The following is a 26802-nucleotide window of genomic DNA, read 5'->3' on the forward strand; positions in this document are numbered from 1 at the left end:
AAAAAAAAACTGAATTAAATGAAAGGGTTAGGTGTTAAACAGAAAGCTTGTTTCAGAGGTTGGGATATAATTGATAATATAATAAAAAGATTGTTTAGATTCAATCATCAAGCCTTTAAGTATCAATAATTCAGTCGGATTTTGTTTTGTTTGAATCAAAAACATTAAGAACTTATATGGTTTGCCTGACTCGATACGATATGTTTTGAGTTTAAAAAATCTTTTTCATGACAAAATTAGAAAACCAAGCACGAATATTTCAACATAAGACTACACCTAAAAATAATAAATTCCAGTGTTCAATTTCAATTTCAATCAATTGATCATTCCAAAGAAACATCAGACATCCAATTTCAAGCATATATTCAAATGTAAGTAGTCGGTAACTATTCTTGAATTAATCAGTAATAGGGCTCGAAAATACACAAGAATCACTTTCTAGATTGCCTGAAGCCACATAAGAACAAAAAATAACATAGACCAGAAAACAAGACGAGCATCATAAGAAGCAGAATTCTGAAATTAACAACATTCAATCCTATAGATAAAAGTCTAATGTTCAAGGCAAACAAGGTATAAGTCCACCAAAACTCAAAACTGATAACTTGCATAAATAGGTCAATCTCACCATCCAACACTCGTCGAAGCTCCTTACACAAATAAGTTGGGCCTGGTTGCCTTGTACGTGGTCTTGAGCTTCCTCGTTGGTGGCCTCACCTTCCTGTACATCAGGGGGAATTTGATCTTAGAGTTGTGAAACTGCTTTGTGCTCTCCCTCTTGCAAAGCTTGGCTGGGACAGTGGCTGTCTTGATGATCTGAATGCAGTGATGGCGGACCCTGTGGCGGGAAGCCATCTCGGTGTACATCTGCTCGACACCACCATTGAGGGTGGTGTCACGATACTCCTTGTACATGTTGTGGTACCCAGTCCTACTTTGGTATCTCAACCAGATCCCGTAGTTCTTGATTGTGGTTGGGTTCTTCTCAAAAATCTATGATGAAAGAAATGGCAAAGGATGCAAATTCAGTACAAGGTTTTGAGGGGCAAGAAACACGAACATGTCCTACGACAAGCACACAGCATAATGTTCTATACATAATGAACCATAACTAAGGCAATCACATAATATAAGAAAGTCTACTCAAGCAAGGGGGATATTTTAAGAACGCTAATTGCATACATTATAGTACTGTTTGATGTTTGATGCAAAACCAACTTAAACTGCGCATGTTGTGCATGTTGCGAAATCTGAAGAACAAGTTCTCACTAGTATTTTTTTTAGCTAAAATGAGCTGAAGCCTAAATGTCCAAACTGCATAGCACTGAAAAACAATTCAAAGACAAAAACGAATAACCAAACGAACAAAGCACGTTATCACATTCAACTTTCTGCTTAATAATTAAGTGACAACTTAATTCAATAAAAACATCTGTATTCAGATATAATAACCAAAAAGATGAGGTTTCAAATAATATACATACCTCATTGATAGCAAGAACCTGCCCGTTACTCTTCTTCACCTTCTTAAGCTTCCTCAGAAAGTACCTTCATAGATAAACACACACATTGAATCTAAATTCCAAAACAATTTTCTGAGTAGTAACCTAATAATTCAAATAATTGACCACAAAAAAAAATCATTTGTCTCATTTTCCAAATAATCAACTAGCAATTCATTTCTTCAATAACAAAGACGAACGAATATAGGTCATCTAGCTCCACACACAGAAGCATTATGAAACCGAAGCTCAAAATTACCAGAATTTGGACTTGGCGCGGACCTCGTTGGTCGCCCATAGCTTCATCCGGTAGATCTTGGGGTGCTCATCCGTCTCCGTCGGCAGAGCTCTTCCGACCACCTGGTATTGGTGGAACTGCAAAAACCGCCGCTCACAAAATCAAATCAGTACTCATCATTTCAACAAACAAATCGAAAACAGAAACAAGTGCATCAGCGATCAAATTCAGATAGAGCGAGAGCATACTTTGTATGTCACCATTTTTCCCGGTAGCTCAAATTTTCTCTCTCCTCAAAGCCTGCGGGCGGGGGCAGTATCTAGGGTTATACGGTTGAGATGGTGAAGAAGAGTGTTAAAATTAAACCCCTAACTTCATTTGGGCCTGTCTTCCTCATTTCTTTTTGGATTTGGGCTCTTATTGAATATGTCTACATATCATACATCAGTTTTCAACTTTTCCATTTAACTCTACTATTGCTACATGGACTCTAGTATTATAACAATTTGGTCTGTCCTTTAATTTGTCATAATATTCTCATCATTTGACACGTTATTAAAAATATCTCTCACAAACCACCGATTCCACCCTTCGAGGTACCTATAAATCAGTACGGAAAATGTTGATTGATGATACCTTTGGTCTAATAAAAAAAAAAAATACTCACAATTTAAGTAATTACTAGTACTATTATCAATTTTTAGGAATAAAATAAAATTATATAAAAGCAACAGTAATTTCTTGAAGTTTAGTCCCATTTAATTTGCAGGCTGCAGGTATTCTTGTGTCATGATTTTGTCTCCTTTTGCTAGTAAGAGAATATGACTTTTAATTGACCTGTTATGGATTGTATCAATGGTGACAATTGGGATGGGTTAACGAGATCAATTAACTAATTTAACTATTTTTTTCTCTGTTGCTATTATAATTACTTTTTTTCCTTTCTATTTTAATACACTAGTATACTAAACTATCATGTTGATTGACACAGAGGAATATCAATTATTATAAAATATTCCCTCCGTTCATAGTAAGAGTTACATTTAGTATGAGCAAGAGTTACATTTAGTGTGAGCAGAAGTTTTAAGAAACTTAAAAAATAGTGGGTTGGAAAAGTTAGTGGAATATGGGGTGTATGTTTTTATATTGGTTTGTGAGTGAAGTGAGTTAGTGAAATGTGAAACCTATATACTAGGAGTATCATTTATGGTAAAGTGAAATGTGACTCTTATTGAGAGACGAACCGAATTAACAAAATGTGACTCTTATTGTGGGACGGAGAGAGTAATGAATAAATACAATTAGTTTTCTTTTCTATTGATTCATTATGATTTTCCATCTTGTTACCTTTGAGTACGAATTTTGTTATCTTGGTAAGATTGAGGATGTCGCTAAACTGAAATACCAATTAAAGAAGCAATGAACAAAACAAATTACTTTTTCATTTATATTGGTTTATTATGTTTTTTCATCTAGGAAACTTTGATTCTTGAGACCAGAATTTATTTTTGGTAAGACAATGGATTCCGTTAAAATTTATGTTAGTTTGCAATTGTAGATTCGTAAATTTGGATAACGATTTTTTTTTTTTTTTTTTTTTTTTTTTTTGCTAATGATCAACACATGTTAGGGTGTCCACGATGGTGGCCCTCTTGAGTATGCCCAAGCCACCATTTCTTGGGCATGCCCAACAAACTTGGCCCTTGCCCTCAAAACTTGGCCACTACAATGGTGGCCCGGAGGGCCACCATTTTTTTTTTATATTTCAATAATTAAAAATTCTTTTATACATTTTTAGTATATTTTAATATTACTAGAATAAAAATCATATTCATATAAAAAATGCATATTTTAAAAATTACTAAAAATAATTGAAACCAAATTGTCGTCGTATTATAGATAGGGTAAAATTATACAACGACAATGTTTTAAATACAATAAAAAAAAATGACGCACACCGCCCGACTACTCGGTGTCGTCATCGTCATCCATCACATCATCGTCACCGCCTCCACCGCCGCCACTGCCACTTGCACCGACCCCACTGCCGCTGGCACCGCCCGTCTGCGACCCATCGGACCATCCCAACTAAAACCTCAGTCGAATAATGAGGTCGTAGTAGAATCTCCTAGTCTCCGGATCAGTTGACTTCTCTTACAAGGCCAAATTCTCCTGAAGTTGCTTCATCATCTGCACCTCTAGGGTATGAGCCAAAGCCGCCCGCGGTGTTGAGGGCATTGCTGTAGAGGTCGCAGCGGAGAACTGAGAGCCGGTTCTAGATTCCCGGATTGCGGCACGCTGGCCCTGCGGACGTGGGCGCCGAGAGAGTCTGGAGAGGGGCTCCTCCTCCGAAGCATCATCGTTCAGGTCGAAGGCGCGTGAGTCATTACTACTGCTGTAGTTGCCGACGCCCAGTCTAGTCCGCTTCGGCCCAGAGACAGGATCTTTGTCGATGAGGACCCTAAATTTCGGGCAGTCACGTAGAACGAGGTATTCGTCCCAGTAGGTAAACTTCGGCCACGATTCAGTATTGTACAACTGATACGACAACGCTCGTACGTCGGCTTCAGTGCGGCCGCTCTCAGCAAGGCGGAGTTGGGTCTCGTATGTGCCATTGAACCTCTTCAACGCTTTAGTAATCCTTCCGAACTTCTTCCGGACCTGGCTAGCTGTACGCTCGACGCTCCCATCTGGTTTGAATTCGTTGTACACATCGAGAACGCGATTCCAAAAGCAAACGTCGGTCTGATCCGTACCGACTATAGAATCGGTCGTGACCGCATACCAGGCTCTGGCTACAACAATGGATTCTTCATTGCTATAGTAGGTCGACCGCCGGCTTCCACCGCCACCGCCATCGCCATCGCCGCTGCCGCCGCCGCGTCCGCCGCCTCGGCCGCCACCTCCTCCGGTGCCCTACTCTCCTCGGTGGCCGGCGCTTCGACCACCGCCACCGCTTCGCCCCCCACCATTTCCGCCATTTCGCCCACCTCCGCCGCCGTTTCGCCCCCAACGCCTTGATTTCGCTCACGGCCGCCTTGAGTACCGGACACCGGGGTCTCTGGTGGTGTTCCCATCAATTGTTCCAACGTGAATCTATCAAATTCAGATAGAAGGGATTGGGTGTATTGGAATTGGGAGGATTGGAATTGCTGAGAAGGGTTGTTGATTGCGTCCATATTGGGTCGGTAGTCGCCGAACCCCGATTGGGGACGACCCACGTTCCTCTGCGGCTGAGAGGAGGACTGACCCCGGAGTTGGGGTGTCTGTTGCCACGGCGGCGGCAATTGTGAACTCCACAGGTGCGTTGTAGGGGGGGTCGGACTCGATCTCCACGGTTGGGAAGACGAAAATGCGCCAAATCCCGATTCTCCATAGCCGGGAGAATCATCTCCACCTTGCATTTTGTAGACTTTGAAAATGGTAGAGATTGAAATTTTAGGGTTTAGAATTGAGGAAGATAAAAAAAATGGAATGAATATAGTATTTATAAATATAATTTTCGAATTTACAAAAATAAAAATAAAAATAAAAATAAAAATCGGTGGGCAGGGCCGCGGCTCTTGGCCCTTGCAGTGGCGGGCCGAGCCGCGTGCCCAAGAGCCTCGGCCTGGCCGAGCGCTCGGCTCTCCCTCGTCCACCCCCCCGAGCCGCGTCCACCCCTCGCCTCAGTAGTGGGGGGTCGCGGGCTGCCCAAGCCCGGGCCGAGAGCCGCGGCCCTTCCACTGTGGACGCTCTTAGTTTTCACTGTATTGATTCATCTTGCTTTTTCATTTTATAAACTGAGACAAAGACTTCTTTGGGGTAAGATGATGGATATCATCTATTTATCAATTATAATGATGACGACGATGATGAAGTTATTTTGTTTATTTCTTTTAGTAGGACTTGGAATAGGAATATGTATAAGTATTGATTGATCATATTTGACACTTCATAGTGGTGGAGTAACTTTGAATATATTTGACTATTTAGCTTTTTCACAACCATGTATTTCACTATGCATATATCACTATATAACTGTCAATATTTCAATTGCTTTCATCAATCATATCATATGATCCCATAAATTAATAAAATACTTATCTTAAGATTAAGAAGATGGTGGAAAAATGAATATTGGATTTCCCTTTGAAATTTTTGATGGATGAATCTCTAGTCTCCAGTTTTCATTATTGGTCAAGCATAATGAAATGGAATATAGTAGCAAATAGATTAGAAAATTAAGTTCAAAGTTGGAATTTGACTTAAACGAAACTTAAAGCATTCAAATTTTTACGCCTTCGTTAAATACCTCTTTATGTCTGGAGTATTATCATCTCCAATCATGATAGTACAATTCAATTATTCAAACATATATGTTTAATCAAATCAAAATGTATAATTTTTTGAGTTTTCTAAATTAGGCTACAACTATATTTTATTCCAACAATGTTTCCAAAAGTATGTACATTTCGTCGTTCTCATTTGGCATATTCATGTTTAAAGCAAATGCAATTTGTTTTTGACTTCTAATGTCGTTTTCTTTTCTCTCTTATAATTATATTGATTAGCCAATAAAAATGAACGTGGGATCAAAGTCATTGTCTAACAACAAAGCTGAAATTCATTGGGCGCAAAGCATTCTTGGGAAGGAAACAAATTGGTTGTGCACAAATAAAATTTTACAACTAAAAAATTCATTGCATTTTCAGACATATGCAGAAAAAGTGAAATTTTGCAATTCGGCCAACGTCATGTAGCCAATATGCAATAATCTTGATTTCCCCAAATCATCACAAGCCAGAAAAAGGGACTGTTTTTAGCAACTGAGATATGAATTATATTTAAATTAATTATATTTATACAGATCACACTTGTATATATTGATTTGTCATAAAGTTGGTCCAATTGAAATTCGACGTATCTAATTGGTTTACTTAACTTAATTACTAGAGTTGGGGCCAAGCTACTTTGTAGCCATCTTACTTAGTATTTTTATTCAAACCCAGCTAGATAGGGTATAATTGAGGCGAGTAAATTAATCAGTTACTACAAATGTGGAGTAGTATATTTGAGCTCAACCAAAGTTTTAAAATCCAAGTAATTCAAATTAAGTAACTTATTAATCAAGTTGCGTCAAAAGACTTGCTTTAACAATAGAGATTATTAATTTGACTCCAAGTAAGGTTTCGATCTTAATCAAAATGATTCGAATCATGCATCAAGTTTGTGAAAAATTAGAAACTATGAGCTGTCAATTCTATAAAATTATAGTACTATCATAGATTTTAATTTAGATATGGTAGAATCTAAAAAAAAAGTCAATCAAACTTATCACTAACTTAATTATCAACGCGCACGTACTACAAGTCTAACTTTAGTCATTAGCTGGTGATACTCTATACATAAATTAACCTTATCATAGTAACAATGAACGTTCTAGAAAGAAAAAAAAATAAAATTACAATTTAATCTCTAAAAATATGAAATGTAGTGTCAAAGTAAGAAAAATATAGTGTCATTTCAAAGTAATTTTCGCCGTATCAAAATAAAATTTGTATTGTAACACTTGACGAATGTATTTTGCTGCAGTCAACAAACGACTTTTCAATTGCGAAGAACCAAAGAATAAGAAGCTTCATTTATCACAAATTAAATTGTCAACATTCAACAGTGAAGTCTCATTAGTTTATGCACAAATTGAATACTGTTATGATATCATCATCATCATCATCATCATCATCAATTCATCATCATATAATAAAATTGGTTGACAGATCATACAACATCAACTTTGCACTCTTCACAATAACTATGGGTTGGATTGATCCAGATTTAATTAATTTAGTAATGATATAACCACAACCCCCCCTTCTTTCAACTATTAATGATGAATAGTACTATGAAAATTATATCCGGAAGGTTTCTATACAAATAGGCACTAAAATAGTAGTAATATGGTTTAAGTCAGATTGATTTGATTACATCCGCTAATCTATATGCAAATTACAAACGCAACTTATGTAAGCATCACTTTTAATTTTATCAAATTGGTATAGCTGTACTGAATTATCAATATTCAAAGTCCAAAAACTTGGATGATATGATAGCATACCTCCATCGGTCAAAGGCCAATCCACATTTCAATAAATAGAGAATATTAATAGCAAATAATTAATAGCAAATAACAAGTACGGATTACGTATTAATTTATTACTATTTCCATTTCGCCTGCAATCGCAATTTAGGTACTTGACCCCCTAATTCTCCTTATTTGAGAACATTAAGTTATAACTCCATTTTTCGGTTGTTCTTTTTTTTTTTTATCACCACTTGGCAATAGCACGAGCTTTTAATTTAGCTAACAAGAATTGAAATTTTTGTCGTAATTTACCTTTTTTACTTTATTAAATTTATATTAAAATTCATACTGCAGTATCATTTCATAAAATTATTTTTTATGGTCTGATATAGTATGGAACTACCAAAAAAGCATTACATACTTTATGCTCCTTCCATCCTATTCTAAGTGAAGTATTTTATATTCAGTGTGAGAATGTATGTGAATTATTTTATAAATTATATAAAAGGAATAAAATAAGAGAACTAATAGAATATTGATATTTTAATTTTAGAAAATGTGTCAAAATAAAATAACAATCCAAAGTTCGCGTTGTCAGCCCAAGTCAAAAGGGTAAAAATATGGCAAATGTATTGACAAAAGAGCCAGTTAAAGGAACTGACACTGACACGAAATGAATAAATACCACAATAATTAATTTGCAAACAAAGTAGTAATTCCTAAAAAATGGTTGAATTCCATTGAATAAAAATTGAAAAATTAAATTAACAGCGGTCAACATAATGACAATTACAATAACAATAACAGACCCCCGCAACGAACACCCTGAATATTTGCCACCCAATCAAATCACCCAATTATTTCACCAATAAATAAATCAAACCGAAAACATAATTTTAAATATTTTTTTGTTTTTTTCCAAAGATAATTTTATCCCCCAGCACACCCACGTCCCTTAAAAATAAGGGCATTCCCGATGACTCAATACGAAGGCGGGAAGAATCCACTGCATCGCGGCAACAGGAAAACCCTGCAATCATCTTTCGGCACAATTGTTGGAACATAAGCGATCTCATCACAGCCGTCGGATCTATCCCTTTTGAAATCAATCAGCGAAGTGAATATCGCGATGAATAACATCAGATGATTGATCGCGTATCTCTGCCCCACACACTGGTGGGCCCCGGACCCGAACGCTAAAAAGTTCTTCTTATAAACCCGGTCCTCCTGCCTGTGCTCCATGAACCGGTCCGGGTCGAACTTCTCCGGTTCGGTGAATCCCTGGAAAGATGAGTCGAAGACAGATGGAAACACGATTGTGCCCTTCGGCACGGTGTAAGTCTCGGTCAATGGAAAGTCAACGCCGGCGATGTGCGGCACCATCGTCGCCGGCGCTCTGATCCTCACGACCTCACGCGCCACCGCTTCGGTGAACTTCATCTCTCGGAGCTGGTCGCCGCTGATCGCGGCGCCGCTCTCCGGCGACCAGTGCCGCGAGACCTCCTCCCTCACTCGTGCGAGTACCTGCGGATGCGAGTCGAGCAGCGCCACCGCCCAGAGCAGCGAGGAAGTGGAGGCGTCCTGCGCGGCGAAGAGGAAATCGAAGAGGTGACCGCCGATTTCGCGGTGGCTGCACTCGTCCTCCTCCTCCTTCTCCGCCGCCAACCGCAGATTCTCCTGCATCCAGAAATCGATCAAACACGACGGCTCCTCCTCTTTCGCCTCCATCCGCCGCTCACTCGCCGCCGCACAGGTTCCGAGCGTCTCAATCAGTCTCCCAACCGCAAGCCGCGCGTTGCGGAAGGCAAATCCAGGAAGATCGATCGGCAGCTTCATCAATCCAATGTTAAAAAAGTTGTAATCGACGTTAAACCGCTCCCGCGCGGATTCATCGAGATAAGGCCCGACGAAAACCGTCTGCGAGGTCTCGAGATTCATATCTCGGCACAAAATCCGGAGCGGCACCGATTTATCCGGCTGCGATTGACGCAGCCAGCGCGCCAAATGCTGGATTATAATCGTCTGCTGAATATGGGTGTAAATGGAGAGCGCTTTGGGAGTGAAATTAGGCGCGATTTGACGGCGGAGATCCTTGTGATCCTGGCCGAACATGTAAATCAGATTGTGCTCGCCGAAGAGCTTTTTACCGAAGGGGTGGCCGACGAGGTGAAAGGCGTCGGGGCGGACATTGGCGAAGATTTTGTGCGAGAGATCGGAGCTGTAGACGTAGAGGATGTAGCGGCCGATGATGTAGTTGGCGGAGATTCCGATGGAGGTGGATTTGGCGTAGGCGGATTGGCGGTTCCAGAAATTGGTGGGATCGGCGACGAGGGAGATGGCGTTGCCGACGAAGGGGAGGACGAGGGCGGGGCCGGGGAGGAAGCGCTTCTTTTTGAGGTAGGAGAGCTGCTCGAGGAAGAGGAGGAGAGCGAGAATGGAGATTATGTGAGGGAAGAAGGGGGTTATCGAGCTCCAGGTGAGCTCCATTTTTAATTTCTCTCTCGCTCTACAAATGGTTAAGTGTTTGTTTCAAAATTGAATTAGTTGGCGAAATTAGCGATACAGAGGGGGAAAGTGGAACAGAGTTTGGAGGGGATTGTTTTTATAGTGTCTAGCGTTTTGGATAATCGGCCGTGCCTACTCCATATATTGTTTATTTATTTATAAACCCTAGTTTAATCAGGAAAGACGGCTATGGATTATAACAGTTAAATGAACTCGTTCATTTTTTAGTTGTATATTTGTGGCAAGGCTGAGCGGCCGAACGCGAGGAGATATCACGGCGCCATTGCAGCACTGCTAACGTGTAGTTCCACTCAAGGGTCAGCTATAAGGATATCGGTTGCGACTGCAGTCTTTAAAAATTATTTTTTCTTTAAAATTTAGATATTAATTTAGTTTTTAGGAAGTTTTGCTTATGTAATTTAGGAAGTTAATTTATTAATTTGAACATTTTACTGGTGTATACTGATGAATTTTGGTGTGAATCAACAATTGGTTAATCACATCATCACTTAATTTAAGGCAAGTATTAAACTTAGAGTGAACTACAAAAATGGTCCCTGGACTATGGGTTTATCTCGCCCATAGTCCCTGGACTTTAAAAATATCGCCAGTAGTCTTCTGGACTAAGGGTTTATCTCGAAATTGGTCCTTTTGACTTTATTTTGTACGAAAACACCCTTTGATATTATTTTGGGGGGTTTGGGCAATTTGGTCTTTTTACACTTTTAACATTTTAAATCTGATATTATTTTAGTTATGTACTAACTTTGATATTATTTCAAAATTATCATTCTTCTTCCATTTTGTTATCCTTCACTGAATTTGTTTTTTTTTTTTCAATATTAGATTTAATTTTATAAAATTAAATTTAATATTTGAATTTTTAAATATCAATAAATTTTTTTAATGAAAACTATTAATTCATGGACACTATAAATATTGATTAAAAAAACTATTAATTTTTGTTATTTAATATAATATTCAATTGAATTGAAGAAGTACAGAAAAATAATATTAATCATGATGGAAAAATAAGAGTTATTCTATTTAGCCTCCGTTCGGTTGTTATAATTGCTTGTGATTAAATATTATGAAGTTGACTAAAAATTTGATCCTACTTAAAATTTTATATAGGAGTATTTTTGTTGAAATTTTCTAGTAAATTTTGATTGTTTTCAAATTAATAAACAAAAATTATATTAGTCTTACATTAGATGCATATTTATTTCAGAATAAATTGTGTTATATAATTTATTTATTATTAAAGCTAATTAAATATTGATTAAAACTAAGGCGTTGTCATACCTTATTGATTACATAGTACTATACACTATCAAATATTGATTATAACTATTAATTTTTGCTATTTAATATTTTTATAATTAAAAAAATTTATTGATATTTAAAAATTAAAATTTAAAATTTTGTAAAATTAAATCTAATATTGAAATAAAGTAACAAAGTGAAGGATGACAAAAGGGAAAAGGGATGATAAATTTAAAATAATATCAAAGTTAGTACATAACTAAAATAATATCAGATTTAAAATGTTAAAAGTGTAAGAAGACCAAATTACCCAAACCCCCCAAAATAATATCAAAGGGTATTTTCGTACCAAAAAAAGCCAAAAGGACCAATTTCGAGATAAACCCTTAGTCCAGGGACTACTGGCGATATTTTTAAAGTCCAGGGACTATGGACGAGATAAACCCATAGTCCAGGGACCATTTCCGTAGTTCACTCTTAAACTTATATAAGAGCATCCACAATAGCGGACTAGCGCACCGGCTAGTCGATTCGCGTTGCTAGCCGGTCGCCTAGCCGAACCATTGGAACCGCCAACGGCATTTTGGCGAAAAAAACGTGGCGAGCGCAGCAGCCGATTTCCGGCGCTGGCCGCTATTGTGGCGTGCTGATCGGCGAGCGATCGGCCACGGCGCAATTTTTTATTTTTGGGTAGCCGGGTCGAACAACGACCTCAACGTCCTCAACTCGTCGCCCCTCTTCAACGAGAAGTGTCAGGGCATCGGTCCGGCCGTCTCATTTGTGGCCAACGGCAACCGGCATGATATGGGCTACTACTTGCGTATGGGATATACCCTAGGTGGCATGTCTTTGTAAAGACGATCAGGCACGCAAATGATGACAGGAAGGCCTACTTTGCGGAACGGCAGGAGTCGGCGTGCAAGGACGTGGAACGCGCATTTGGTGTGCTCCAGTCTCGATGGGCGACAATTAAAGGTCCAACGCGTTTGTGGGATGTCAAATGCATTGCTGATATAATGTACGCCTGCATTATCCTGCACAACATGATCGTCGAAGACGAAGGCGTACAACTGACTAATTGGGCCAATGACGATACTGATGCAGCCGGTCCAAGCCACGGCGTGGCCACCCCCAACGTACGAAGGGGGTACCTCACGATGAAGCCGGCCGTCTCCAGGCACATGCCGACATGCGTCAAGTTGATGCTCATATTCAACTCCAAAAGGGTATAATTGAAGAGTTGTGAGTACGGAAGATTGCACGGCGATAGTTTTTTTCTTTATTATGTAATTTTTTTTAAATGAATGTACCTTTTTTTAAATGAAATTAATGAAGTTTCCCGTATATGTCTCGTAAATTTAATTACGTAATTTATCGTAAATATAGTTGTTTTTGAATTATTTTTATTGCGGCTAGCCTTAGGTTAGCCTATTTGATTAAAATGATAATGTGACACGTGGATTTTTAGTGCTGATGACGTGGCAAGGAGAGATAGTGGCTAGCTTGTGGCTAGCCTATGGCTGGCCTAAAGCCATTATGGATGCTCTAATGTTGTTGTAGTATCTAGGGTAAAAATAGCGAGTGATCGTCAGTGTATAAACAAGGAGCAGCTCCTAATGAATGTTGGTGCATAGACACCGATAAGGAGCGACTACTACTTGTAAAGTGGAGAGTTACATGAATGTACTGAAATATACTAGAAAGAGAAGGATATGAGAATATGTACGTACGTGACAGTCACTGCATATTCAGAGAGCTTAATATATTTGATAGATGCCACTCATTCAACAAGGTACGCATGTGATAATCACTGTATATTCAATGAGAGATTAATAGATTTGATAGGGGCTACTCATCCAACTAAGAGCATCTTCTTTTCTGACGTCCATTTCATAAAGAACTCTAATGTTAAAAGTGCTTAGCTTAGGAAAATTTTGAGATGGGTGACCGACCCCCTTGAAGCATCGTATGGAGCGTGCGAGTGAAAACAAAATATATCGGAAAAATTTATATTGGCATGTTGGATAACCGTCAATCTAAGAGTGAGGTTGTTACACTTGTAATTTGATTAACATGTTTAATGTTCACATCGTTGATAAAATTTATGGTCCGAATTCACATAAATCAAATTAATATTTGAGATTACCTTTTAGTCTAACGAATATTAGGGCAGCAATATCTTATTTTTTAATTAAACTTTCGGTTGCGTCTTTCAATTATGAAACTTCAAAGTATAGTTTAGTAACGAAAACTCAAACAAGAAACATCTAGTCAATCACGATTAAAACATGATCACAAAATATAATTTTGATAGGGAACCATACGAGTTTAATGTAAAATTAGTCAAACAATAGAAGTAAGAAGATAAGAAAAATAATAGTTAGAATAATATTACTAATGAAAAATAGTAGGGCTGTCAAAATGAATATCGGGAATTGGATATCTGATATCCAAACCCGAAATATCGGGTAACTGAATATCCGATACTCGAATATTTGGGTTTCGGGATCGGGATCGGGTTCGGGTATAGGATTTTTGGATTATCGGATATCGGATACCCGATCGGTTATACCCGAATTTCCCGATTTTTCATCGGGATTATCCTAAATTCGAACTACTTTAAGTTTGTATCAAATTCGAACTACAAGTTTGAGTTTCTAAAAATTTGTAGTTAATTTTCTTATAATTTTAAAAAATTAAAATAAAAATCCATAATGGGATTGGATACCCCAGTCAGGTATCTGGCCATTTGGGTACCCGAAATCATTTTCGGATCGAGGTATCGAGTATTAGATTTTAGAAAATTTGGGATCGGGTATCCACGGGTACCCGATTTGACAGGCCTAAAATATAGAATTGATCTCATTAAATGGAAAATATATAGTACCATATATGAATAGAAACGATCTTGATATACAAACTAGAATGAACAAATATGTCTATTCTAGTGAAATAAGAAAGTACTCATTCGATCCCTAAAAATAGAAATTCTTTTTTATCTTATGGTTCGTTCCCTAAAAATAAAAATATTCTATTTTAGGCAATTTCCTTCTCTCCAATGAGGTGTAACCTATTTTTCACTAAAACACTTTTCTTTCTACCTGGCTTAGTTTATCAATTTCGCATTAAAACTTGTGTCATTTCAAAAATTCCTATTTTTTGGGACGGAAGGAGTATAAATTATTTTATATAGTTGTGAAAAAAATTAAATTGTTGCATTGTGTAATTTAGAAAGTCTGAATTAGTTTACTAACTAAATAATCTTACTCCTTATTTTAGGAAAAAAAAAACAGTGGCAATAGATAATCTTATTGATAATTTAAGATTTGAATTTTTATTTCATTTTCAAATCAGAAAGATGAGTTATATATACTTATGCTCTCTACGTCCACAGGACAATCAATAATCATGTTTTTTTTAAAAAATTAATAGTAATTTCGTTAAATAAACCTTATTTTCTATTAATTTCTCTTCCAATATTTTTCATTATTTTTCGTATTAAAAATTTATATCTTCCGCTAACAAGATTGATAGACGATAGTAGATGGATGGAGATGATAATTATAAAATGTGTTGAATGTGGTGCGAGTTGGCCAGACTCCCAGCTGGGCATGTGTTGGCTTCTTATTTTGTTCAGTTATATTTTTGTTCATATTGACGAATTTAGAATGAGGAATTTTTTTTTATTTTTTTTTATTTTATCATATATGCAGTCTTAAAAGTGGATTTGAAGTTAGATATAAGACTATACTATAATTAAGACTCCTATGCGTGACGCAATAAAAATTAGTACTACTACACAATTTATTATAGATTGACATTATATTAAAAACAGTTGTGTAAAGTTTCCAATATATGGAGACGTGGAAATGACATTTTGTTGATATGCCGTATGCACATATCTTCTTCTTATGATAGAGAGATTAAGATCGATAAGGAATACTCTTTGTTGTCGTGAAAATGTAACGTGTATATATATCTAAAAGACAAGCTAAATAATGACTAATATTCTATAAAATGTTGTGATTTTTTATAGTACTGGAGTAATATTTATTTACAGTATACTTTAAAGAATTAGCTATATACAATTGTTATTCAATCTTACAATCTTCGTATAAATTTTAAAATAGGGCGATTACAACACGTCAACACCATTAAATGTTTCAACCTTTTATTAACCGATTAGGAATAGAAAATTGCGCATGTGAAACCATTTTCTTAAGTTTGCTCATGAGATGTTGGTAGACATAATTTATGAAACTGAAATTTATCCATACGTGACACAATTATGAAATTTGAATTATAAGATCTCCTTTTGGTTGTAGGATATCCAGGAAGACAAATAACTTATGAATTGTGAATATATAGGATATCCACTTATAGTAATAATGTTAGTTACAAGTCATTCTCACATAATATGACAAAACTTGACCAAATAAACGACATCAACAATTTCCCTCAATAAAGGCCCTCCTTACTTGAAAAATAAGTAGTATGTATTACTACTATATATGTTGCATTTGAACATTGAGTTTTTTTGTTTTTTTTTAAAAATTTTGTGCTTAAGATAACTAATGCCTTAATACTATATGATTCAATTTTGTAATCAAAACACGTGATATGCATTGTGGTGCATAACCGTATCACGCATTCAATTCGATTTGACATTTTCTTATGTTTATCATTTTATTTCTTATGTTATATGAATATGTTTACTTCATAAGCTCTATTGCATGCTATGTTTACTTCCATGGACGAGCCAGAAATTCTCTATAAATAGGGCAAAATTCTATACAAAGAGATTTTAAGGTTTTGAGAATGGGCATTTATAAAGATATTTAAAAATAAAAATAAAAATATTGATCAAAATAGCATAAATAAATTCTTTTGAAGTGGGGCATTTGGCCCTTGTAGAGTGCATATAGATCCATCCATACTTCATGAGCTCTATTGCATAAGTTGTGGGTGGATTAAATATACTCAAAGTCTCAAACACAAAAGCGTGGGCCATCACATTTCCTAGTACTTTTCCCATCACATTTCCTAGTTAAAATGATAAAAACTAAGTAGATACACTTTTATATACTCGTTTCATCCTTTGAAAATAAAAATTTTGGAGAAGATATAAGTTTTAATATAAACTTGATAAAGTAGGAGAGAAATAAAAGAAAAAAATAATTGAAGTAATGTTAGTGAAATGTGAATGAAATGAGTGAAATAGTTACTCTACAGCTTATAGTAAAAGTGAAATAAAATTTTTATTATAATTTATAAAGGGAAAATTAAGTATTTACCCCAAAGATTGGGTTGATTATCAAATAACAAACATATTTTCAACTTTGACTTATTAGTACAATTATAAAGTCCTATATATTCTAGGTTAAGTGTCGAAAGTGTGTTCAAAATTTGACAAATAATCCTAAATTTGGATTTGAATATGTAATTTCCCCAGTTATAAATCTTGCAGTGAGACATTTAGGCGATTATGATGGAATATGAAAAAAGCGTGTTGTATGTGAAGATTGAGATCGCGATTGAATATACAAGAAATCGTGCTTATATGTCAAAATCGACCAAAATAACAATGCATATATAAGCAAAACTAATTGCAGTAAAATGATTCTCAAGCGACAATTCCATAATCAAATCCTAAAATGACATATTTTATTTCATCTGACGTTTACACTAAGTTTTCATAAACAACTAATTGAGTTCTTATTCTTAATCAACATATTTGCAAACTAGGTTTCGAAATATGTAATTGAGGAGGTTATACATGTACAAGTACGCTATACCAAGGCTTTTTAATCGAGAATCTTCAGTAATCTTAATTTTTTTGGTTGAATCTTTTAATTTTCTATATGAATATATTTATAAGCAGTGGCTGAGCGTTTTCTCAAATTGAATAACCATTACTCTATTCATTCCATAAAAATAGAATTTTGAGTAGTATGAAATACATAGAAAGAAAAATGAATAAAGTATTACTATTAATGAAAAATAAGCTCACCATTTAAGAGTGAAAATACTTGCCAAAAAAAGAAATTAATTAATTTTGTGTGACGGACCAAAATTGAAAAAGAAGACTATTTTATGGGACGGAGGAAGTTTTAAAATAAAATTATCCAATATATTGAAATTATTATTCAATTGATTATAGATTAATTACACCTAACAGAGTTAATACATTTAATTTGGTGTATTTTTCTATGCTTTATGCTAGGTGGACCTGACCCCACTTTGAATTGTTATTAGGTCATAGAATCATAGGACATAAATATTTAAGTAGTGGCTCCTGCTACGATGATGAAGGGTTCTTCTCAATGTTAGTATTATAATGTGAGTAATTAAAGAATATTTGTTCACCTACGTATAGCTTCATTATTATGACATTAATTTAATCGATATAATCTACTAGCATCAGCAATACAAAGATGCTTCAACAGAATGAAATTGATGCATTGTTTTTTTTTTTTTTTTGGAGAGAGAGAGTTAACTTAGGTGGATCTGTTTAACAAAGCCCAACATAATCGGGCTCAATTCAGTGAAAAACTTCAATTGGGCCGACCAAGCCTGAGCCCAATACAAAAACGAAAACAGTTTAATTTCCATTACTTCAAACTTGAATAACACATCACAAACAAAATATGGAAGCTTGGTTTACCTATGCTCCCAATTCCACATATTACAAACATAACACCCTCATTTCCAATCTACACCAACATCAAAACCATCAACAACATGAATCCCAACCCCCCAAACCTAGCCTTGCTCGACCCCGAAAGCTCAACTCTAACATCATCCACAACCGGGCCACACAACGAGCTCAGGTCATCCGTCCTCGTGTTGTAGTACACGCTGTAGAAGGCCACGCGCGTCCTCTCTGCCTTGGACGTGAAGTTCACATTCGCGGTCTGGAAGGTGGAGTTGGAGTCAGGAGTGTAATGTATGTTCTCAGCCTGATCACCGGCAAAAACCATCACCGCCAACGGCTGCTTGCAGGCATCTCCCCCCTGCCCCAACGAGAACGTCAGCCTATACGGCTTGTTAGGCTTGGTTTCCACCATCTGGGAGATTATCCCCTCCTTCCCTGATAGCAACTCCACTGCTCGTTTGCCCCCGGGGACGGTGAAGTGGTTGGAGTCCACATAGCGCACGGCTCTGTTCGACTCCACCATCCAACCCGGTAGAGAGGACGTCTCCTCATCGAGATTGGTCGGAAGGAGGACGCCCAACGACTCGTTCCTAAACATCCACGGCCCCTCCTCGAAATCGCCATTTACAACCGCGTTATCTGTGTATCAAAATGGTCATTTCCTACCACTTATTATTATTTTTTTTAAAAATGATGAAACAAACCTTTCGGCCTATCCGGCACAAACAGCTTCTTGATGGCAATATCGTCGATGATGGGGCCACATGTGGGGTCGTCCTCCATGCCGGGATTCCGAAACACGACCCGCGCCTCTGCCTCCGCCGCTTGAAAAGCCCAGGCGTAGGTGTCCCAGCCTTGGATGCTGTACAACGTCTGGAGGTCGATGGTCTGGGATGCTGGGGGCACCGACACGTTCAACGACTCGAGCTGGGCGCATGTGCGGGCGGCGCTGAACGTGACAGAGTAGAGGGCTCCCTTCTCAACCGCCACCTCCTGGCTGATCTCGGCGTCATTCCCCAGCCTCACTGCATGGGCCCCCTGCGGCACGATCAGGATCATGCCGCCCTGCTTCTGTCCTGACTCCACCACCTCCACCGTCCCATTGGTCTTCCACCCGGGGATCGAGACGGGGCCGTCAGAGATCCCCGCCTCCGAGGAGAACCCGCCTGTTGGCGGGGTTTCGAAGTCTCCATTCACTAGTTCCCCTGCAATTTTAAAATGAAGACACTATATTACATTTTTTTGTTTACAAATATGTTTCTAGTTTTATCTAATCCTACTTCATCAATTTATTCCACTTCCAGTTTTCACATTTGTTACAACTACAAATTCTCTATTTTACCTTCATTTATTACTTAGTTAAAGATTACAATGGTAAATTTTTTTTAAGATAATTAGAAAAAACTGTATAAAAGTAAAAAATAAAATATGCTCGAAAAAGCCCAACAAATGAATAGACCAATGATAAAAGACAAAAAAGTGAATTGCCCTTTAGCCAATTTCAAGAAACCGCGTCTGAGAAAAATAAATAAAGGAAAAGAGGCAAAATAGAACAAAAAAGGAATATAAGTTCATTTTCAACATTGGAGCCCAGCAGCCCAATAATCGATAAAATTGTTTTATTATCTAGATCTATCATATGCATTCACATTGACTATCGAAAATAACATAAAGATGGATACGTGTGCATTCACATTGAATATCGAATTACTCCATTACTTAAAAACTTGCTTTTTAAAGTTTCATCTACAATTGGGAATGTGAATAATTCGAATTCGAATTCTCAGTATAAATTTTTTGCTAAGTATTGGAGATATTAAAAGATAAAAGTACTGTTGACAATAATCCAGCAACTAAAAAAAGGAACAAAAAGCAAGCGCAGTGATGAGGATGAGGTTCTTTAATTTTCCTAACAACAATTATTCTATGTGTGTTTTTAAGCATAATCGAGATAAATCAAGAGAATAAGTATAATTTTATAAAAAAATCAATTACACATTAACCTCAAATAAAATACTACTCCTACTAAGTAATTGAGGGCTTAGGGTTTAAAGTATTGTCACTATTATGTTTGCCATGGTGTGACACATAGACATCGTTTTCCCAAATTATATAACATTGCCTAACATATTAATATCCCCAACAACTTGTGTATATGAACTTTGTAGTGGCACTATTCTAGTAGTGCTAAGCTAGTGAAATTCTTACAAAAACACACATCAGGAGTTGAAGTAGTAATTAGAGATATTTGATGAGCTAGAATTGAGTTAGTATTTTATAAGTTCACAATCACGATATATCCATTCTTTGTACTCCGATTTTAAGCAATGTAAGAATGTGTAGGACAGAAATTACTAATCCACAATAAATGTGAGAGTTGGCGCAAGAAACGTAAAATGAATTGAATAATAGAATTATTTAAGTGTGGGTCCCACCGTCATTCATGTCGAAGGCGTTGAGCGAGGTGAATAATCATCAAACACATTCCCCTAAAAAACTTTTATGCCACCGCCTTTACAAATTTGGCTCAAACACACACAGCACTAGACTGGTTTGAGGCATTTTAACAAACAGATGCAAGGCATTTTTCATCCAAATGTGCAGATCTTGGATTAGAGAGAGATGGAGAGAGAGCGTACCGTCTTCAACCAGAGCAGCAGCAGCAGCTGAGAAAGCGAATAGAAATGCAAGTAGAGAGAGGCGGAAGCATAATGTAGAGCTGGGAACCATGTTTTGAGCCGTTTCCCTTTCTCTCTCAATGCGTGTGTTGTAATTGTTGAAAGCAGAAGGAGTACAGTTTTGTATAGAGTGGGAAGAGAGAGACATGGAATGGAATAGACACAGCTATTGTCCTTTTATCCGAGATTCGAGCTGCTTGCTCGAGTGGGCCATTTTCAAAACTATATAAAAAACCACTGTAGAAGCAGGACTAATTTTGTCATTTTCATTCACCCGACAATACAAATCCCATTTACCTTACAAGTTTCGAGGTAATTATACCTTACATACAAAATATTTCACCAATATTTCAATTGAGTATAAAATATTTTAGGTTAACAAATACAGTATCGTACAAAAAGTTTGATTAATGTTACGAATTAGTATAATTCGTCTAAAAATCACCAACATCGTTATTTTTTCTTATTTTTCATTCTTTCGACTCTAAAATTAGATACAAATATTAGCTGAAAGTTAAATGTGAATTCATTGCTTGATAAAATGCCCATATGGCAAAGCATAAGGTACTATTATTATTTAGAGAAATAATATCATATTTTTTAGGGCATAATTTTGAAGAAAAATAAGAAATAGTTATAGTGTTAGTGATTTTAGATGGAATGTACTAATTCGTAACACTAATCAAACCTTTTGTATGATATTTATTAACTTAAAACATTTTGTACTCAATTGAAACATTAGTAAAACATTTTGTATGTAAATTGTAATTACCCCTACAAGTTTCATTCATCTTTAGATAGTTTTATTTGGTAATGGACTCCCTATTCTACTAATTTTATCTAATCACATTTCATTATAAAACTAATAAGTACTTTCTCCGTCATATAATATGAGTCACTCTTATTATGGGCACGAGTTTTAAGAAATTTAAATAATACTCCCTCTGTTCTATAGTAATGGAGATGTTTCTTTTCGGCATGGAGATTATGAAAATTTGTGTTAGGTGAGTTAAGTAAAAGGAGAGTAACGTGGAAAATGAAAAAGATAAAGAGATGAAAAGGGAATAAACTAAGAGGGAATACAGTAGGTGTGGAAAAATGTGTTAATTTTTACTAAAAAGAGAAATGACTATGGAACGTACAAAAATGACAAAATGACTCTATTACTATGGAACGAAGGGAGTAGTGGGTTAGAAAAGTTAGTGGAATATGAGACACTTTTTTATATTGATTTTATAATAAAGTGTGAGTGAAGTGGGTTAGTGAAACGTGTGATCTACTTACCATTTATAGTAAAAGTGAAGTGTGACTCTTATCACGCGTCGGACAAAAATGACAAAGTGTGACTATTATTGTGGGACGGAGGTAGTACTATATAAAAGTAGGATCCACCTTTCACTAACATTTTCTAATATATCTTCTATTACATTTCTTGAAATTCATGTTCGGTCAAATATGGTCTTATAATAGTTGACGGAGGGAGTACAATATTCATACACCCTCATTTCCTAAAAAATATGCACTTTGACTTCGATCGGCACTAGTATTAATGCAAAATTGGTAAAGTAAGAGAAAAATAAAGAGAAAAAGTAATTAAAGTATTGTTAGTCTAAAATGAGTCTCACCTCATCAGAGAGTGAAGAGTTTCTAAAATAAAAAAATGTATATTTTTGTGGGATAGACTAAAAAAAGAAAAAATAAATATTTTTATGGGACGAAGAGAATATAATTTTAAGATTAATTTTAGACTAACAAAACATTACTACTACTATTATTCATATGACCTTTTCTAACCCATTTTCTATTACACCCTTAAATTAAGTACAGTACTAAATTTTAATCCGTAATATGAAAATTGAAATTATAAATTTTAATACAACATGGGCGACAAATTAAATTGAGTTTTTTTCACACGCTATATGAGAATTGAATGTCATTCATATTCATATCCAAATAAAAAATAATAATTCACGCTCAATTCGTCCCATAAAAATAATGATACTTTCCTTTCTCATAAGAGTAGAGTATCACATTTCCACTCGTGGAAAGTTTTTCCAAATTCATTACTCATGTACATTAATCTATTTAAAACATATACTCCTACATTCCACCATTAATAAGAATATGGATATACTATCCACTAACAGTATTTTAATTGTCATTCTCTTCGTTTCTTTTATTTTACTAATTTATTTGACAATTAGAACTAAAACGACATCGTACATACCATGCAAGTACATACCATGCAAATAAATAATAGTACTCCATTCCACAAAAGATGTCACACTTTCCTTTTTAGTTTGTCCCACAAAAGATATCACATTTTCCTTTTTAGAAAAAGTTCTCTTTCACATAAATATAAAAATTATATTTTCTCTCTCCATTTAACATACAAAACAAAATTTTCTAAAATTCCATGCCATTCCAAAATGTGACATCTTTTATGGAATGGGGGGAGTACCATATACGAGCTTCCCAAATTTTGTAGTCTCATTTTTGTGCGAGTTGCCTTATAATATTATATTGTCTTCCAACATATTAGCACAACATAAAGTTTCACAGGCTAGATAAATTATTTGTAGATAAAACTTAAATTTTTAGGTCAAATTAAAAAATAATTTTAGTATATTTCATTCCAAAAATATAGTATATATTACTAGTATTAAACATAGGGATGTGATCAGGTCAATAAGTGAAATTCTGTCAAAAATCAAAGTAAATCTCAGTAATTGGATCTTGTGATGTAGTAACCATTAGAATAATGTCACATGTCGTCTAATAATGTAGGTCGGCTAATAATGTAACACGTTTTAGTTGAATAATGTAAATTGTGTAGTCTAATAATATAACTTAACTAATAATATAATGCTTTTAATATAATAATGTAGCTCGAATATTATCATCAGAGCTTTCCAATCTAAGGATTGAATGACTGATATTTGTTTTGATTTTAATCAGATTTTCAGTTTTGATCATAGTGCACCCCATTAGACATATTTTTATATGAATATCATGAACTCTAATATGCCCCCTACACATCTCCGTGTTTTATGATTATAATTCGGGATTGTATGTGAAATGGGCTTGTGTTTGGCGGGCCCCACCGCCGCGTAGTGTTTTTTGGGATGCTACAAATCACGTTTATAACTTTATGCATTTTGATTTAAGTGGTCAGGAATAACATGATTACTTGACTTTTTTGTTACTATGAATAACAAAGAGTTTACTTATTATTTCATTTTTAAACAATTTTCGCACTGATCCTTCACCTATTAATAATGAATTACAAGTGTTTCCAAAATTGAAGATGGATTTAAAAATTGAGTACCAAATATATAAACTACCTATATTTTGTTGCAGGCCTGAAATTCCTTCAACACACCAACATTTCACGGATCAATTCTGTCTAGCAAATTTTGGTATCCATATCAGTTACTATAATTTAGAGATCATTTTCAGCCAGTGATAAATTCAAATAAATTAAAAGTTCACATATTGTGTGACAATGCATTATAAGTAACAAGACATAAATCGATATTTACAGACCGGTGTTTTTAAGATTCTCTAGTCCAAGCCCAAAATATACTAATGCCAGTACTAGTAGTAAAAAGTAACTTAAGAAAGTGGAGTATCATGAGATTTACATCTTATGTAACAAAATTTCAATAAACGGAATAGACACATTTAATACTATGCCAATGAGTCATAAATTATTGATGCTGATGCCTGTGTTTGAATGACAGGAAAATAAAATGGACTGTCGATTTGCCCTCAATAGTAAGCAATTTTCACTCATAAATCATAGTAAATGATGTTCTCTATTTATGGATGGGGCAAGGGGAGGCAACGTTATACTCCTTTTCAAGAAATCAGTGAAAAATCGATGAAAATTATGTGGAAAAATACTAGTAAAAAATATTTTTGGATATCTCGTTGATAGTAAGATGTATTTTTACCTATATATTAAAAACATGTTTGTTATTTTATGCTGGAATAAATAATTTAATGTGAAATAGAGGGTCGTACATTTTGCAATTAAATAATTAATGTAGGAATATTTATTGCCTTAACATTATGAATGTAATCAGTAATCATGATTTTCAATATAAAGCATATATAGTACTCCAATTTAGAGCACGGATGATTTCGTAGCCCATATTATCATAATAATGTCTTCTGTTAGGTTAATAGGTTCTATAGGTGATGTATTTAACATAATAAAAATTGCTAAAATGGACCAAGAAATAAATATTGGGCGATTTAGTCAATGAATAACTAGGCGTAGGATATATTTTGAATCATCATAATGCAATATGTTTTGATTGCTCAAATATTAATGATTCAAATTAATTTATTCATCTAATGATTGTCTCTCTATTTTTTGTTCAATTACAATGGCATACTAAGGTTAATTAATTAGTTGCAATTCATAAATACAAATATTCAACAAAATGGCTGTGCTTAGTAAAATAATCAACCAACTGTCGTGATTTTTGTTTCACAAAAAAATGTGGTCAAGGTTCAAATCGAAATTTATGCACTATTAATGCATATTGTTTTGTTGGTTTTTGATAATTATAAATATACTTTAAATATGATTTTGATTTTGAATTTGAATATGATCACTTATCTCACACCATATTACAAATAAATAAAATTGCACGGTTTAAACTCTTTCAACGAGATGACTTAACTGATAGAGTAACAATTATATTCCGTGATCAAAAGATCATCCATTTGGTTTCAAAGCTCTGGTAAAAATTAGGGTATAGTAACTTTAATACTCCCTCTATCTCTTAAACATAAATTTTTTTGAAACGGTACGAATTTTAATTTAAAATTGATAAAATAAGAAAGATAGAAAAAATTTATGTTAGTTGATCTCAATATAGAGAACAAATATTTAAAAAAAAATATTATTTTTAGAGAATGAAATAAAAAGAAGAGAATATTTATTTTTAATATTTTGAGAAAGAAGAAGTAAATTTGCTTTGTACTAGTACGATTCATTTAATTCAGATGATGTGACCCAACGTAACTAACATTGACATGGTTTGGTGATGTGAGTGGAGTCCACAATTGCTAAAATCACGGCCTCATTTCCAATTGGGCCGAACTAATCCAAAGATATAACGGGCCGAAGTTCCATGTATTCGTATTTCAAGAATTGAAAAGTACTCTTCATCCCAAAAATTACGTCTACACTGTGCCCTCTTGAGTATCAATTTTCTATATTTGATTACTCTACTCTCTAATCCAATCGCTAAATATTAGAATGATGATAATATTTGCAATACGATGATAAATAACACCCGTGTTTACATGAGGTTAAATGGTTAATCGGACTAGTTAATGTATCATAACATAATTAACTCACAAAATCATAAATTCAATCTCTTCATATATGCATGGATAGACTGACCTGAGTGAGCTATCATCATAAATTGTTACTAAAAAAATAGTAGTACTAAGTACCATGAAAAAAGTCGGATGCCAGTTCGCTATCATCATAAATTGTTAGTAAAATTTAAGACCAAAAAATAGTACTTAAGTACCATGAAAAAAGTCGGATGCCGTTCGGTACACCTGTGGTTTAACCCAAAAAAAAAGTCAAATGCCCACTTAATTCTCGTAATTAAAATAGAGAACACAGAAACTAAATCCAAAGAAATTAATTACAATTCGAACACAAACTATCAATTTAAGTTTACCCGTATCTCGTAAAACCATTACTCCCTTCGTCCCACTTTAGGAGTCCCGGTTTAGTTGTTTACCATTGTTGGATGTCCCATTTTAGAAGTCCCGATTGGAATATATATTTCATAAATGGTATTAGACCCACATTCCACTAATTTTTTTCCACTCACATTTTATTATAAAACTAATGTAAAAAA

The 26802-nt window shown here is 35.3% G+C and overlaps 3 protein-coding genes across 3 annotated transcripts; all 3 read right to left on the bottom strand.

Annotated features, from left to right (window-relative positions):
* Positions 1 to 376: 376 nt before the first annotated feature.
* LOC125194368 (60S ribosomal protein L18a-like) lies at positions 377 to 2147 on the bottom strand. The gene is made up of 4 exons (XM_048092549.1): positions 1989 to 2147; positions 1762 to 1877; positions 1485 to 1548; positions 377 to 993 (listed from the first exon to the last, which is right to left on the bottom strand). The coding sequence occupies exons 1-4, from the start codon at positions 2001 to 2003 to the stop codon at positions 652 to 654; spliced, it is 537 nt and encodes a 178-aa protein (XP_047948506.1). The 5' UTR covers positions 2004 to 2147; the 3' UTR covers positions 377 to 651.
* A 6373-nt stretch (positions 2148 to 8520) lies between these two features.
* LOC125194367 (cytochrome P450 710A11) lies at positions 8521 to 10430 on the bottom strand. Its single transcript, XM_048092548.1, has one exon. The coding sequence runs from the start codon at positions 10289 to 10291 to the stop codon at positions 8786 to 8788; it is 1506 nt and encodes a 501-aa protein (XP_047948505.1). The 5' UTR covers positions 10292 to 10430; the 3' UTR covers positions 8521 to 8785.
* A 7732-nt stretch (positions 10431 to 18162) lies between these two features.
* LOC125197281 lies at positions 18163 to 21074 on the bottom strand. The gene is made up of 3 exons (XM_048096006.1): positions 20870 to 21074; positions 18935 to 19435; positions 18163 to 18869 (listed from the first exon to the last, which is right to left on the bottom strand). The coding sequence occupies exons 1-3, from the start codon at positions 21054 to 21056 to the stop codon at positions 18289 to 18291; spliced, it is 1269 nt and encodes a 422-aa protein (XP_047951963.1). The 5' UTR covers positions 21057 to 21074; the 3' UTR covers positions 18163 to 18288.
* Between the last annotated feature and the right edge of the window lie 5728 nt (positions 21075 to 26802).

This window comes from Salvia hispanica, chromosome 6 (genome assembly GCF_023119035.1).
Source record: "Salvia hispanica cultivar TCC Black 2014 chromosome 6, UniMelb_Shisp_WGS_1.0, whole genome shotgun sequence".
Classification (NCBI taxonomy): domain Eukaryota; kingdom Viridiplantae; phylum Streptophyta; class Magnoliopsida; order Lamiales; family Lamiaceae; genus Salvia; species Salvia hispanica.

What these genes read in the sequence shown, in the direction of transcription:
- LOC125197281 (XM_048096006.1), bottom strand. Translation starts at nt 21,056, where the DNA reads ATGTCTCTCTCTTCCCACTCTATACAAAACTGTACTCCTTCTGCTTTC. An exon ending in TGCTGCTCTGGTTGAAGACG is followed by an intron (nt 19,436 to 20,869) that starts GTACGCTCTCTC and finishes TTAAAATTGCAG; the next exon opens with GGGAACTAGTGAATGGAGAC. An exon ending in TGTGCCGGATAGGCCGAAAG is followed by an intron (nt 18,870 to 18,934) that starts GTTTGTTTCATC and finishes TTTGATACACAG; the next exon opens with ATAACGCGGTTGTAAATGGC.
- LOC125194367 (XM_048092548.1), bottom strand. Translation starts at nt 10,291, where the DNA reads ATGGAGCTCACCTGGAGCTCGATAACCCCCTTCTTCCCTCACATAATC.
- LOC125194368 (XM_048092549.1), bottom strand. An exon ending in CGCGCCAAGTCCAAATTCTG is followed by an intron (nt 1,549 to 1,761) that starts GTAATTTTGAGC and finishes TTATCTATGAAG; the next exon opens with GTACTTTCTGAGGAAGCTTA. An exon ending in AGGTTCTTGCTATCAATGAG is followed by an intron (nt 994 to 1,484) that starts GTATGTATATTA and finishes CTTTCATCATAG; the next exon opens with ATTTTTGAGAAGAACCCAAC.